This window comes from Danio aesculapii, chromosome 20 (assembly GCF_903798145.1).
Source record: "Danio aesculapii chromosome 20, fDanAes4.1, whole genome shotgun sequence".
Lineage (NCBI taxonomy): Eukaryota > Metazoa > Chordata > Actinopteri > Cypriniformes > Danionidae > Danio > Danio aesculapii.
In genome coordinates this window covers 8,072,706-8,088,477 of record NC_079454.1, presented here as the reverse complement: position 1 = coordinate 8,088,477, position 15,772 = coordinate 8,072,706, and the positions used below count along the sequence as shown (strand labels likewise).

The following is a 15,772-nucleotide window of genomic DNA, read 5'->3' as shown; positions in this document are numbered from 1 at the left end:
CATCCTGCCTTGCATCAACAGTTCAGGCTGCTGGTGGTGGTGTAATGGTATGGGGGATATTTTCGTGGCACACTTTGGGCCCATTAGTAGCAATTGAGCATCGTGTCAACGCCACAGCCAACCTGAGTATTGTTGCTGACCATGTCCATCCCTTTATAACCATAGTGTACAGTACTGATCTTCTGATGGCTACTTCCAGCAGGATGGCGCGCCATGTGATAAAGCATGAATCATCTCAGACTGGTTTCTGTACTCAGTTCACTGTACTAAAATGGCCCCCACAGTCACCAGAGCTCAATCCAATAGAGCACCTTTGGGATGTGGTGGAACCAAGCGGCAACCTCCCGCTCTCTCTCGGGAAGCCAATACGGAAGTAACTGAAACTGCAATTCATCAAAATTCCGCTAGTCCTGGCTCCATAATAGAGCAAGTTGCAATTGAGCCCACTGTTAGAATGGCCAATTTTACAACAGAAAAAAAGGTGTTTACAGCCTGGTACAAAGAACCATTTTGGTTCATATAGCTATTATTACCCTCCATGACAACTGTGAGGGGGGTGAATTTTTTTATAACTCGTCCATTTCCTTTATATTAGGTTATATTAAGTTTGCATAATTAAGGGCGTGGCCACTTGAGTGACAGCTAGGTCTCGCTGGTCGCCGTCACTTCACCTCAGCTGAATCCGGCAGATTAGCCACTAATCTCGGCATATTCATCGTATTTTTGTTCTGTTTTATGTGGCTTTACACAGTCAGCTGCCTTTTGGACTTATTTCTTACAATTATCAGATGATATGGGATGCTGTGTGCATTTAATTGTGCTCACAAACCATTCACGTGGCCTCGTTTCCCATGTGAGTAAAGTTATATACTTGTATACCATCTCTATAAATGTATTTGTTTTATTTAAGATCATTTATCATTAATATTTTTCTTTAGACCCGTAAAGCACTCCAGAATGTGCCAGATTGATTAGCTGTAGGCTCTAGAACAGTCATCTGAAGCGTTATCATACAGTGTTATGCTGGAGTTCATCAATAGTCTTGCATTTACTAACACAGACTATATTTGAAGTGTTTGGAAGTAATTTGCATTTTCCTCCTGTAGAAAAACGTCATAAGAACAATGTTTAGTGGCTCAATGTATTACTACAGTGTTTTTGAAAGTCTAAACACTTTATTGATATAGTGTACAGCCAAGCACATGTGGTCAGAACACAAACGAGTCGCAGGTAATAAAGTATCAAGCGTTTCTCCCAAAGTAAAGTCTGTCTGCTAGGTCTAAGCAAAGTGCCAGCGGGCGTCTGTAGCTCCACCCACTCTCCGCCTCTTTGCCCTTATTTGGTATCCCGCCGTGGGTGCGATGACGCGCGAACAAAATGGCGACGGTTGGCCGCGCCTACTTGTAGCTTCTTTTGCAGTGTTCAGAAACCTATGGGTGACGTCACGGATGCTCCGTCCATATATTTTACAGTCTATGGGTGGAACGAGAGATTTGCATCATAGATGTGCAGCAAAATATGGAGCAAAATCTCTGAGAAATATGTCCAGTACCTTGCTGAATCTATGCCACGAAGGATTAAGGCAGTTCTGAAGGAAAAAGGGGGTTCAACCCAGTACTAGTAAATTTGTCTCTAATAAAGTGGCTGGTAAGTGTATCCGAATATCTCTAATAAATAGTTTTAAAGGCTCAAAATGTACATTTTCTTATTTAAACTATGCAGTTTTTAGAAATGATCTCTACCAAGTCAAAATGGACCCAATGAATTATTATTCTGTTAAAAAAAACGCATGAATTAGCCCTTGCAGTTTGTTTTAGAATATGACACAGTGTAAAAAAATGGGAAAAATACACTCTATACACTATCAGAAATAAAGTTACAGGAACAGTAGCTTTCTAAAAGGTACACTTTTGCATGTAAATTGTCCCTTTTTTGAATCTTAAAAATACATATTAGGTCCTAAATGGTACAAAAAGTCTTAAAATGTTCCACTCAGTCACAGCTCTCGTACCGTATATTTCTGAGAGTGTCCAGCCAGCATAACTAGTAAAGTCACGATTGACAAGTGATCTAGAAAAAGGTTATTGGCAATCGACTACTACTTTTAATATCTTCCTTAGTGCTAGCCGAAAGCTGTGTGCAATGTGGATGCTTGTGTTTAGACATTTTCTAGACAGACGCTTACACTTGCTGTCACACTGATGATAAGAAGGGCATCTGTTTGGGTGCAGCGACACCATTGAAAATGGAAAACAACATGAGGTGTCTAGGATGCCCCAGAGACACCAACAAACTTACTAGTTCCCAAAATAGCTGCTTGGTGTCTCACCTTGATGCCCATAAATCTTGCACAGTCAGAAATGCATGAGCTGGGGTTCATATGGAAGTGAAATGCATCTTTTTTTTACATTGGTGTTCTAAGTGAGCGCTTACTTTAAACGGAGAAGGTATCAATTATGATCGCAAATTCTTTTAACTTTATGCTGCTCAGTATTTGGTTAGATATATTTATAGTAGTGCTGGGCAATGATTAAAACATGATTTTTCTGTGATTAACCACATTCTTAAACAAAATTTAACAATAAATTTAAAATGCACACGATTAATTTAAAAAGAGCTGGTGCAGTAGCTGATTGTTTTCAGAGGCATTTTTTGTTGTGTTGGTTGAAAGTCTCTTCACATTCCAATAGTAATGATTAAAGTAAATTATCTAAATGCATTTATATGTATTTTTATATTCTAGGTAAGGCATAAGAATAAAAAATGTTCATCCAATTAAATCAACCCAGGCTCATTCTGAGAACGTAGTCCCGTGGACGTTTCTGGAGACCGCGAAATACGTAGCCGGGTGTACGTACGGCTGCATTTCATTTTTTTAAGCGAACGCTGCGGGGCGGTGTGACGCCGTTTCTTTTGGTGCTTGCCGGCCGGCCAGCCGGCCGCTCGCCTCCGTCTGGAGGGCTTTCCCGCTGCAACCAGTTTGTCCGGTTAGCTCTTCGTGTACTCTGGCGGACTCGAGGCACAGAGAGGGGCTGACCACGACGACGACCGGGTTCGAGTTCGGGGAAGAGCTCAAAAAGCGCGCACAGCGGCCTCTCGCGGACTCGCAAAAACAAAAACTGCAAAAATACGTACCTCCCGGGACGTATTTCGCGTTCTCCAGAAACGTCCCCAGGACTACGTTCTCAGAATGAGCCTGGGTTGAATTAAATAGTGTCAGGCCGATAATTCCCATAATTCTGATAAGTAGCCCAAACTGTCTGTCAACAAATATATATATTTGTACAACTGCGCACCACTATTCTCGCAGATCCACCATTTGCACATGTACATGTGCCACGTTCACATGCACATAAGAGAGAGATCAACCCTCCTGGTTTTCCTGGGATTCTCCTCTATTTTACAATTCTATCCCGCTATCATCCAGTAAAGCTATTTTTTTCTGTTTTTCCCCTGTATTTTTCATCTTTCTATGAAGGGTGACAAACATTAAATAGTCGATCCTCCCTATACGCAACCCATACCACTGAAGCTTATATTTAGGCATGAAAACACCTTTGCAATAAATTTAAAAACAGAGGGATTCCCTTCCTTTCCATTACAGGTGCCATTGCCCCTCCTATGCAATCCTCAAAACAGTGAGTTCATGTAGTGGTGCGTGACTGTCAGACAAGCTCCATAATGATAAATAGACGCTGTTTCCCAAACGGATTCTGTACATGAGATTTGAGGACACTCTGGATTTTGGGTGTGTATAATAATAATAATAATAATAGTAATATCTAAACATGTAGATCTTGATGGGTCTTAAATGAGCATAAACAGTTAGGAAAGCAATCGAATGCTTTCATTACAGATGTGTGCATTTTTAAAGTGGGGGTGATATACCTTATTTTCAACCCAGGCTCATTCTGAAAACATACCTCTACATACGTTTCTGGAGACCGCGAAATACGTCCCGGCGGTACGCTTTTCTTCAGTTTTTGTTTTCGCCAATCCATTAGAGGCCGCTGTGTACGCTTTTTGAGATCTCAAATTTCTCTCGCGAGTGCCATTCGCGCCTGCTGTTCTCATGTAAACCAACCAGAGGCCGCTGTTGACCGACTTTTTGACTGACTAACTGACCGATCGACTGACCCACCCTCCCCCTTCCCTAAACCCAACCAACACATTTCGAAAGCAATCCAGAAAAAGAAAAACCCTTATCTGATTGTTACCACGTTTTCCGATTTTTACCACTTTCTCACCCTGCTATTTACTTGTTTATTTTATTTTTTGGATTCTGTTTTTGTTTGAACTTTCTGGAACCGTTCTTTACTGGACTTCGTCGTGGTCAACTACTCTCTGCGTCTCAAGTCTGTCGACGTACATGGCGCGCTAACGGGACAAACTGGTTACAGCCGGAAAGCCATCCATACGGAGGTAAGCGGTCAGCTGGTAAGCGGTCAGCTGGTAAGCGCGAAAAGGATTGGCGTCGTTAAAAAAATGAAATGCAGCCATACGTACCTCTGGCTACATAATTCACGGTCTCCAGAAACATCTGTAGGGCTACGTTTTCAGAATGTGCCTATGTTGCTTATTTTTACATCCCAATGTTGACAGGTATGGTTTGAATGCTGAATTTGCCTCAATCATGTCTTTTGCGTAAGTTCAAGTAATTGAACTAAGTAATTCAGCATTAGGCCTGTTAAAAAGGTTCTCATTGGTTGAGGTGTTTGGAGACGTCCATCCCAGTTCATCATATTACTCTCCCCAAAGCCAGTGTTTGAATTTATGTGTATTCAGAGCCAGTGAGCAATGTACTTTTAAAATAATAATAAATAAATAAATTTAAAAAATGTGTTAATGTGAAAACAGAATTGTCAACATCAGTTAATACGTTAACTTAATAATAATGTGTTAACCTGCCCAGCCCTAATTTAGAGTAAACTAACATTACTTGTGGTGGCATGGTGGCTCAGTGGTTAGCACTGTCGCCTCACAGCAAGAAGGTCCCTGGTTCGAGTCTTGGCGGGGCCAATTGGCATTTCTGTGTGCAGTTTGCATGTTCTCCCTGTATACGCGTGGGTTTCCTCCGGGTGCTCTGGTTTCCCCCACAGTCCAAAGACATGTTGTATAGGTGAATTGAATAAACAAAATTGGCCATAATGTATGTGTGAATGACTGTGTATGGGTGTTTCCCAATACTGGGTTGTGGTTGAAAGGGCATCCACTACTTAAAACATTGTGGAATAGTTGTCGGTTCATTCCGCTGTGGTGATACCTGATAAATAAGTGACTAAGCCAAAGGAAAATTAATGAATAAATGGATAACATTTCTTGTTTTGCTGTTAAATGGGTTGTTTTAAGGAATATTTTACCATTCATTCTCTCTCATTTCATTATGTGCAGTACATGACTGAGAGGAAGAGTGATTTTTGGTCATTATTAAGAAAGTAAATACTTAATCAGCTAAAAATGGCTCACAATTGATAAAAACTCTCCTAATTTGGGATCATTTTTCTTGCTTTGCTTGATATGTCAGAAAGCTCATTAGAAAAGGTTTTTTAAATCATCATTATCGGCTCACGCTGAGCTGTTTTGTTTAGTTATGTGTCATTTAGCAGATGTTTAACATCCTTAGTACTTTTGTTGAGGAATGACAGGCCTAGGAAAATCTGGTATCTTACCCAAGGACCACAGAAAAAAAGGATCTCAATAACTTTCCAGTTCACAGGCTGTTAATTTTAAAATAAACTATTGACATTTTGTAGTCTGTCAGCTGTAGCTCGTCATTTTACGGTTTTAGGTACATGAAAGTAAAGCACCAGCTTCATGTTAATTTCTACTTTCCAGTAATTTCAGTCTAATTAATCAGCTAACAACTAGGGAATTAATGTCTATTATTACAGATAATTACAGACTCAAATCACAGTTTCTGTTTTATTACATTCTCTCACCGTACCATGATCTCCATTCCTTCCTTATTAAAATATGGCATATTCCCACAGCATTTCATTATCTTTTTTCATTGCTGATGGCGTTGACATAATTTTTAAATTATTATTGTTAGAAATGTACAATTATTGTTTTTAAGCCACTTCTCATTGCATTGTCATGCTGTTCATACATATCCAGTAGTTTTCATATCTATCTATCTATCTATCTATCTATCTATCTATCTATCTATCTATCTATCTATCTATCTATCTATCTATCTATCTATCTATCTGTCTGTCTGTCTGTCTGTCTGTCTGTCTGTCTGTCTGTCTGTCTGTCTGTCTGTCTGTCTGTCTGTCTGTCTGTCTGTCTGTCTGTCTGTCTGTCTGTCTTTTTTAATAATTCCATTGGAATTACAAATATGTAACTTTGTTGAAATATATTAGTTATAATTGTATATGTGTTCATACTTTATATGGCCGTACACATTTTTAATTCCAATGGTTGAAAATATGTATGTAAACTGCCAATTTTTACATATATTTTGCATATGTGAAATCCAAATATGAATATATTGCATATATTTCAATATATTAGAGCACATATAGTATTGTATAAAATATTTGAATATGTATGTTGGAAATGGACTGATGTCTTGGTGGAACTAGTACAACTCGGTTGCATTATGATATTGATATGAGTTTGCATAATACAGGAAATACTGTGAAAGTCTTGTTCCCTTATCTGGTTGGATTTTTCTGAATAAAAAAATGCAAATCTTGGCTGGTATGTGTTGTGAAAGAAAATTGAGTAGGAAGATCTTGAGATTGTGTGACTGTGTCTGGGTCTTTGGGATTATTTACCAATGAAAGATGAAGTGAGTAATTTTCTAAATGTCAAATATGCTTTCACTGATTGTTTTAAAGGGGTCATATTATTCTTTTAAAAAAGATCATTTGAATGAAAGACAATGAAAATTGTCCTCATTTACTCATCCTGCACTTGTTCCAAACCTCTTTGAATTCGTTCTTCTGTTGAACTCAAAGGAAGTTAGGCGAGGGCATGGTCATGGCTTGCACAGTTACATGTGCGAACCCCCTCTGCGCCTACCTGCATTGCGGTGAGTTCGTCAATGGAAATAAAACTATTGATCAGTGCGCCTCATCCCTGATTCAGATGATTTTGCTGGTACTTTCTTCTAGATTGTTGCTTCATCATTCGATGAATCAGGTTAGCAGATGTCTATTACGGTTTTGGAGGGTGAGTTATCTATATAACTCCAGTATGCATACGGCTTCAGATCTAAAATCGGTAATGGAATCGGATTTCTCCAGTGGCCAGACCGTTTAGGAGGGTGCCACAAGTTGTGCCCCGTCCCCTTCTTTCCGGAGGTGCATGAGGAGCTTATGCCGGCTTGGATGCTCCCTTCTCAGCCCGGCCAGTAAGCGCTTCAACTCCACCAGGGGGTACTTGGCCATTTCTTAGGTCGAGAAGGCAAACTGTCAGCAAGTCGTCTGCGCCTAATAGGATGTGCCCAGTTTCCCGTCCAAAGTGTGTAGGCTTTCTGCGTTGCTCACAGCCAGAGTCTACATCGTTGTAGCAGGCTGTCTCTCCTATCAAGGAGGCCCAACCAGCGGCAAAAGACAGTTAAGCTCCCAGCAGCTGTAGCAAATGCTCCCCCTGCCCCTCCAGCTGAGATGAATCCGGGTTCTACAGCCCATACATCATCATGCCCAAAAAGAGCAGTGGGTCAAGATCTATCCTGGATCTGTGCATCTTGAACCAGTCTCTGTACAAGATACCATTCAGGTGCTTACACAGAAACACATCAACACATGTGTCCATCCCTGGGATTGGTTCACAGTAGTGATGCTCCGATTGATCGGCCACCGATCATGATCGGTTGATATACCTCAGAGGTGCTAGAAGGTTTAATCTGCCTCGTGCTTCTCTCATACTCTCTTGGGATCTCTTCATAGTCCTTTCTGAACTACAGAGACATCCAATACAAACCACTCTAGTCAGAATCTACTAAGATCCTGTGTCTTAAGACAGCTCTGCTGAGCACGCTGGCATTGTTCAAGAAGGTCTGGGACCTGGAGCCATTATCGGTCAATGAATCATGCCTAGAATTTGGACCGGCTAACTCTGACATTATCCTGATACCCCAAATCGACTATGTGCCGAAGATTTCTACCCCTCCTTTTAGGGACCAGGTAGTGAACCTGCAAGAGTTGCCCCTGTAGGAGGCAGACCCAGCCCTCTTGCTGCTGTATCCCATCTGTGGGTTCCATCTCATTCTGCTGTAAGTCCCGCAGGGGTGAGAAGGCATTAGCACACTGAGCCTCTATAACAGACATCTGTAGATTGTAGGCTGGGTGACACATTTGCACATTTGCAAGATTCTACAATCTCCAAGTAGAGCCAGTTTCCTCCCGAGTGCTGGGTTTGGAGACCCAGTCAGTTGGGAGAAATCTGAGCCCTGTGTCAAAAATGCTTGCTGCGCCACCCTCCCTAACCCAGAGCTACGTGCACATTATAGTGCTCTGCTAGCATGAGTTCCTTGTTGGTGAACTCTAGAGAGTTCATTCAAGGCCCCATTTACCTGACTCATTATGGCCCATTATGTTGTTGGTATGCCCCTTTGGTCAACATGCGTTCTGAGGTATGGTGCCAGCTATGAGTGGTCCCCTCTCCAGGTGACCCCATACGCAATGTTAGCCACGCTCTCTACATAACCCCTCTACATAGGCAGACCCGTGTTTTCCTGAACGCGGGTAAAGTACGTAACCAAGACGTTTTGTGTGTGTTTTTAGATGTTAATGAGCTGCTGTTCCCCACTCCTCTTTTTTCTAGAAGAGGTTGGAGCCTTTATAGCCTGTGCCATGATTACTCCAGCAATAACAAACTAAATATCTGTATGTATTTTTTATAACATTTTAAAGAGTTTAATCTCAAATATATATACGACAATTCTGAGTGCACAGAAAGCCTGGTTACTTCACATTTTGCAAGAACAAAACTTATTGAAACCCCTTAATGTTAAGTGCTGAATACACATAAGTATGTGTTAAAACCGAGAGGAAGCACACAAGTTCACATGTTGGTTATGTAAATATTTATAAACAGTTGGGGTAGAAATTGTGTATTAGTATATTATTATTACTGTATATTAGACCTGGGGTGTATTCTAGAAAGTTAACTTACCCTTTGTTAAAAACTTAACTCTACCTTTATTAACCCTAAACCTGCTTACTCAAGGTATGACGGGTACAGTATGTCATTAAGAAAACGTAACTCAACTCAACTCAACTCTACTCTACTCAACTAGGCACACTTGGGTGGGAATTACTTAAAATGTAAATATTGTAACAGGACTACAATCATGGCATATAGAGAACAAAGTTGTCTTTGGAGTGACTTTGTGCTTTGTAACAGCAGAGATTTTAAAGAGTAGAGCTGAAAGAGTTAAAAGCATAATTTGACCTTTTCAAACATTTATTTCCCGGAATGTTTGTTTGATCATCCTGAACATCCTGACACTGCAACACTAGTTCAATCAAGGGCATTAGTTTGATAGTGTACTTTTTGTCCCAGGAGAGTCTTTGTTTGTCCAAACAGTGGTCAGAAAAAAACTTTAAAGAGTCATACTGTAGTTTATATGCAGTACAAATAAGTAAGAATTCACATATTAATGAATGGGATGGAGTCAGTGAGATGTCTTGGCTGTGAGGAAGTGAATGTTTCATTCAGGAAGAGGCTTCAAACATTTACTTATGTGTCCATATTGTTATCTGGTGTTTTCTACTGCAGAATAGTTACTGTCCTTGGTTCTGATCTGAGATTTGAAGTGCTTATAATGTGTGGTCTGAAGCAAAACTGTAACTTGCCACATGGTTGTTTCCCATGACAGGTGCTCTGGGTTAGTCCATAAGGCTATATAAAGTCTAAGAAATAGCCTATGTATAGTTAAAAACATGAGGAAATTATCTTTGACATGTCAAGATGAATCCAAACCCAAGCTGAAACGCATGGTAAATGTGTTATTGAGAATTTATTGATTACATACAATACACAGCATATTAAATACATTGTGGTTCTGCTTTTATATGTGCCCCATTTGCTATACATCTGAAACTATGTCACATCTGGGTTTTCAAAGGTAATGCTTTTAAGTCATTCATCTCAGTCATCTAAGAGTGTGCAGAAAGTTCTCAATTGATGGCTATTCAAGAGTGACCCTTCAGTCTAATATTGCATAGGATTCTCTTTGGCTACATTGGTTTTTGGTTGTTCCTTCCATTTAGCTCGGGCTACCACTTGCAAACAGTGAGAGATATGCGCCCTCACCCCAGCGTGACTCTGGATCCATCAACCAACTTCAACCCTCCACAGTTTCGCTCCAGAAACCAGAGCTACATGCGTGCAGTCAGTACCTTCAGTCAGGCAAGCTGTGTCAGCCAGGTGAGTCCAACCACCTGCAACACCACACATCACTAACACACAGGTATAAGAAAGACAATCTAACTACAGTAAGTGAATTCAAGTAGATGGCTTTAGCTTTTATCCTGCTCAGTTTTCCGACTGTCTTAAGCTGATGTTGAATAGTAAGAGTTATTGTAGACTTTATGCTTACCTTAGGTCAAATTATCTATGATTGATGATGAAGTTTCCTCTAAAAACAGCTTAAAGTCTGTGTGAAATCAAAATGTAAAATGTTTATTTTGCTAGCGCACATTGTGATTATTTTATGTGGACAATTAATCCATGAAAGTTAATTCTATGGATAAAGAATTTTTTTGGATAAAGTTTTTTTGTTGGTAATCTTCCCTCAAATTCTGACTTCAAATTTGATTCTGCTTTGGAGTGGCGGTCCTTCTTTGTTGACGTCAGTTTGACAGCTTCTCAATATTCCTAACCATGCCTCTCATGCTGGTAATTTGCTATAAGGGATTGATGCAAAAAAAGATAACCCTGCCCCCTATAAAAATTCAATTTCAGTTGAAAGTACATCAACATACTGCACTCTCAGAAATAAAGGTACAGGAGCTGTCTCTGGGACAAAGATACATATTTGTACCCAAAGAGTCAACAATGCTACCTCAAAGGTTCAAATTAGTACCCAATTTTACTTAAAAAGTACCTTCGAGGTACCATTATGGACCATTTAGGTACAAATTTGTACCCTTTGAAAAGGTACTGCCACAGAGACAGCTCCTGTACCTTTATTTCTGAGAATGTGTCATCAAAAGTCTCATAAACTTCTGGTTCACACTGACTTTAAGGTGTTAACTGTTTATTAGCTGATCCAAGTTTGTTGAAAGGGTTTTAGGGGGTTAAACAGTTGAAATAACAGCTGGTGGGGTCTTGTACAAAAAGGTAGGTTATCTTGGTCAATCTGTGTGAAATTTTGTGCTGTAGATCCACATGGTCAAGCTATAGAATAGGTTGGGCTGATTACTATCGAATCCCAGCTTAATTTATGTGATTTTGTTGGGATGAAAGAGATTCTCAGCACTGAGATTAGCATCATTATGGCTCACTGAGCCTGCATTTACACTAGGGCATTTTTGTTTTAAAGGGCACCTATGATGAAAATTATCTTTTGCAAGCTGTTTGGACAGAACTGTGTCTAGGTATAGTGTGTCCACAGTCATAATGGGGTAATATAAAGACAATAAGTCATCTTTTTAAAATTTTCCGAGCTTAAAATAGCATCCAAATCCCTACCATTTTGAGGCCGACCGCAACTTGATGGTTTCCCCGCCCACCAAATTGATTTACAGCTGCGTTTTAACATGGCTCCGTATTAACGTAAATAATCATATCAACAAAACAGGACATGCGCTAAGCTACTGGGAATAAAAGATCTGTTCAGTTCGCTGTGATCATCAATCCTCATCAAATGTGATAAAGAGTGAGTTTTACAAGTTTAAAATGTTTGTAAAACAGTGCATGTTTGTAATGAATTACAGTGATTTACTTAAGCTTTAATTTATCACCACAGCCACATGTTAGTACAATTATAAAAGAAGATGCTTCAATCCTGTTTTGTGGACGTTAAACCAGGTTTATTTTGTACATTAACATAACAGATATCCATACAGCAGTGGATATTAACCTGTATCCTGTCACATTTGCATGCAAAAACAGTACAAAGCTAAACGCGTGCACTGTAACCGTGTGTGTGCGTGAACTTTGTAACAACATTGTGTGTGACTCATCGTTGCAACTCCACAGCAAATAATCATTGGGAAAGTTCATCCTGTAATATTTCTCACAAACGTTACGTGAGATCTGCTTCGTTCATGTCTATCTGCTGTCTGACACAGCCGAGGACAGAGATTAAGGCACACTGACAGGCACGTGGGAACGGTGGGCGGGCAGGACTAGCATTAAGGCACAGTCCACAAAAACAGCTACAAGATGCTCAGAGCTAAAAATCAATCAAACTTCTGAAAGGTATAATAAATAATCTAATGGGTGTTTTGAGCTGAAACTTTACAGACACATTCTGGAGACACAAATACTTATATTAAATCTGGAAAAAGGGTAACCTAGGTGCCCTTTAAAATGGTATTTAAAAATGAAAATGTTCCACACTATGCAACCAATAACACCTGATTTATGACCATTCTCAATTAAAGTGTATGCATATATCTTGCCAGCATCTGTACTTGCAGTCTACCAGTTGTGTAATGGTCATATAAGAGGGGCTTGATTAATCATATGCAATAGTCCAGAAAACCAGTAGTACCTGAAGTACAACGTCAGCACAAGAGTGCTACTCTGCTACAAAGCAGTAACCTCAAAACTCCTAACCTGAATTGAAATTGAAAAATGTAAGTTTTTTTCTTAATTTGAAACACTTAAGATTACTTAAGAGTTCTCCCTCATAATGCAATTCCATGCAAAGCCTGGTACACGTGTACACATACACTTACCAGTTAGTTACGCCAACTAAAGTATCATGTTGCCCCAACACAAAACGATTGAGTTAACAGATTTTATTTAAACCAACATAAAACAATTCATTGTCCAAAAAAAAAATCAAGAACTGTGTTTTTTCAGCTAATTTCAAACAAGTAGACTAAACAAATGCATTTTTGAGTGCAGGGGTGCTCAGTGTTGTTTCAGGAGCTCTGTGTTATCTTCTAGCAAAGTTCAGCTTCAGCCTTGAACAAACACTACCAAACTAGCTCATTAAGATTGGTGTGCTTCATTGGAGTTCTTCAGAAACAGGATTGGGCATCCTGGTGATCTTTGCTAAACTAGTAGAGAATTAGTTTGATTTATTGTGTTCTAAGAACACAACTTGACCAACTTAACCACCTTAAACCAGTACTGTATGAGTTCATTTTCCTAGCAAGATCATAAGAGATATTCATTAGAACACACTGTTTGGTTACAGAGGCAATAAGGCATTCAATGACTGATGTTAGATTTTCTTCTTTTCATATAAGCAATTGTTAAAACAGGATGCCAGAAAGCTGAAGTCAAGGTCTGTTGAGCCGCGGTGCTGTGAATTTACGTGGGCTTTAGGTAGGCGGCTGTTTACAGGCTTTTACTGATGGAGTAGGTTACAACTAAGATGTTAAATGAAGGTTTTTTAGAACAATCTGACTATCAAATATGTTGGAAATGTTTTTAATTAGGGTAGATGAAGTGTTTAATCTTCTGTTGTAGTGCTAGGTTGACACAGAAGCAGTAATTTCATAGACTTTTTCATAAACGTGCTGTTTAGACTGCTGTTGACTGTTTGTGTCATTTTCCCTCTCCAAACAATATGCTTTTTCTTCATTTACCTATTATGAGATGATATTTCAGCCTGAAATGTATTTTTTTTTCTTATCTTGTTGCTTTCTGACATAATTCTACTGAGACGTTCAAGGTCGGAAATTGCCAGTGGTATATTCCTCCTGCTAACACTCCTTCATATTTACTGTGCAAAGGGGAAGAATCAAAGTGAGAAAGAGAAAGGAAGAGGAAAAATTAAGGACTGCTATTCCTGTTTTTGTCTCTCAGGTGAGTGAGACTGAGGTCAATGGCCAGTTTGAGTCAGTTTGCGAGTCCGTTTTTAGCGAAGTAGAATCCCAGGCCGTGGAGGCCTTGGACCTGCCCGGCTCTTTCCGCACTCGAAGCCACAGTTACCTGCGCGCAATTCAGGCTGGGTATTCCCAAGATGACGACTGCTTGCCTTCAATGACATCCTCTACTGTCACTTCAACTCTCAGATCCACAACAGGTAACCGTATGCCTCAAATCCCACCTGAGAGAGAGATAGAGAGAATGAGAGAGAGAGAGAGAGAGAGAGAGAGAGAGAGAGCAAGCTTAGAGCACATACCCGCCATACATTCAGCACATGCTGAACTACATACTCTGGCATACCTACATATGTACAGTGGGATTCCCTTGTGCTTGAGAGATGACTGACTTGAATGTCTTTCCGTCGGCTCATGTCTGTTATGTGTGTTTGCTTCTCTGCGTTTGTGTTGAAAGACGATTGCTTGCAATTCCCTTTGCACGAGTCATGCGTCCTTTTCTGGGCTTCTGGATCATTTAAGTCTGATGGTATTGAGAGGCTAGATTGGGGTCATAATAATGACACAATGCAACAAAAGCATGCATTTAACTAGCAGTTTTACAGAGCATGCAACACGCCGTGGGCAAGTGTTTTCACGCAGCACAAAGAGTCAGGTTACGGTTGGGCAGGGAGGCTGGCTTTAGAGGTATTCACAATATTAAACAAAAGTGTGAATTCTATATTTGTAAGTTCAGGTTTGAAACCTAAAGGCTGTTTCATTTCTGAATGCACAAAGTCATGATGACTGTGAACCACATTAGTGATTTTATGTGTTGCATAAAACATCTTCATTTTGTGAGGAGAAAGTAATGTCCCAAGTTGGGGGTCAACTAAGTACAATTCAAGTATAGAAAGATGTGGGTGACTTTTCTTGCACATGTTTACATGTTACAGACCAACCATTTCACTTCACGAGACCACAATGTATCAGAAGCTACAGACATTACATTTGCGTTGCACAGAAATTACATTATCATTTGCAGTTTTTGGCTGTCAAAGCATGAGAATTGTATGAATATATATATATATATATATATATATATATATATATATATATATATATATATATATATATATATATATATATATATATATATACCTATATATTGAATCAGCTTATTAAGCGAAGTTTATTCATAAACTAATTTCGAGAGAATCATGTGCTTATGATTGACCACGGCTGGTTCTGCATTGTCTATTATATGATTAATCAATCAGACGAATCCAAATGTACATAAATAACCAGATTTCCTTACCGTAGTCTTCTTCACCTTGAACATGGGTCTCATACTCAATTCCTGGAGGAGACAGTTTTGCTCCAGCCTTGTCAAACACAGCTGATCCAAACAATCGAGATGTTCAAATGAGTCATGACCTTCATTAGCTGGATCAGCTGTGTTTGATCAGGGTTGGAGCAAGACTGTCCAGAGCTGAAGTCCTCCAGGTTCGAGACTTATGACCTTGAAGAATCCCCCCATTCCTAGATTAATACAGGACAGGGTGGCATGGTGGCTCAGTGGTTAGCACAATTGCCTTACAGAAAGAAGGTCACTGGTTCGTGTTCTGGCTGGGCCAGTTGGCATTTCTGTGTGTTTACATGTTCTCCTCATGCTTGCGTGAGTTTCCCCCTGCAGTTTTCTTCCACAGTCCAAAGACATGCACTATAAGTGAATTGAATAAACCAAATTGGCATAGTATATGAGTGTTTTAGTACTGGGCACTCACCGCATAAACATATACTGGTATAGTTGGAGATTCATTCCGTCTTGG

The 15,772-nt window shown here is 39.8% G+C and overlaps 1 protein-coding gene across 1 annotated transcript in view; it reads left to right on the top strand.

Moving 5' to 3' along the window:
- The window catches only part of LOC130247893 (disks large-associated protein 2-like), a 142,426-nt gene that overhangs the window by 45,518 nt on the left and 81,136 nt on the right, over positions 1 to 15,772 (top strand). The window contains exons 3-4 of the mRNA XM_056481382.1: positions 10,227 to 10,383; positions 13,945 to 14,164. Of these exons, the coding sequence (XP_056337357.1) occupies positions 10,227 to 10,383; positions 13,945 to 14,164 (377 nt within the window). The remainder of the gene's footprint in view (positions 1 to 10,226; positions 10,384 to 13,944; positions 14,165 to 15,772) is intronic.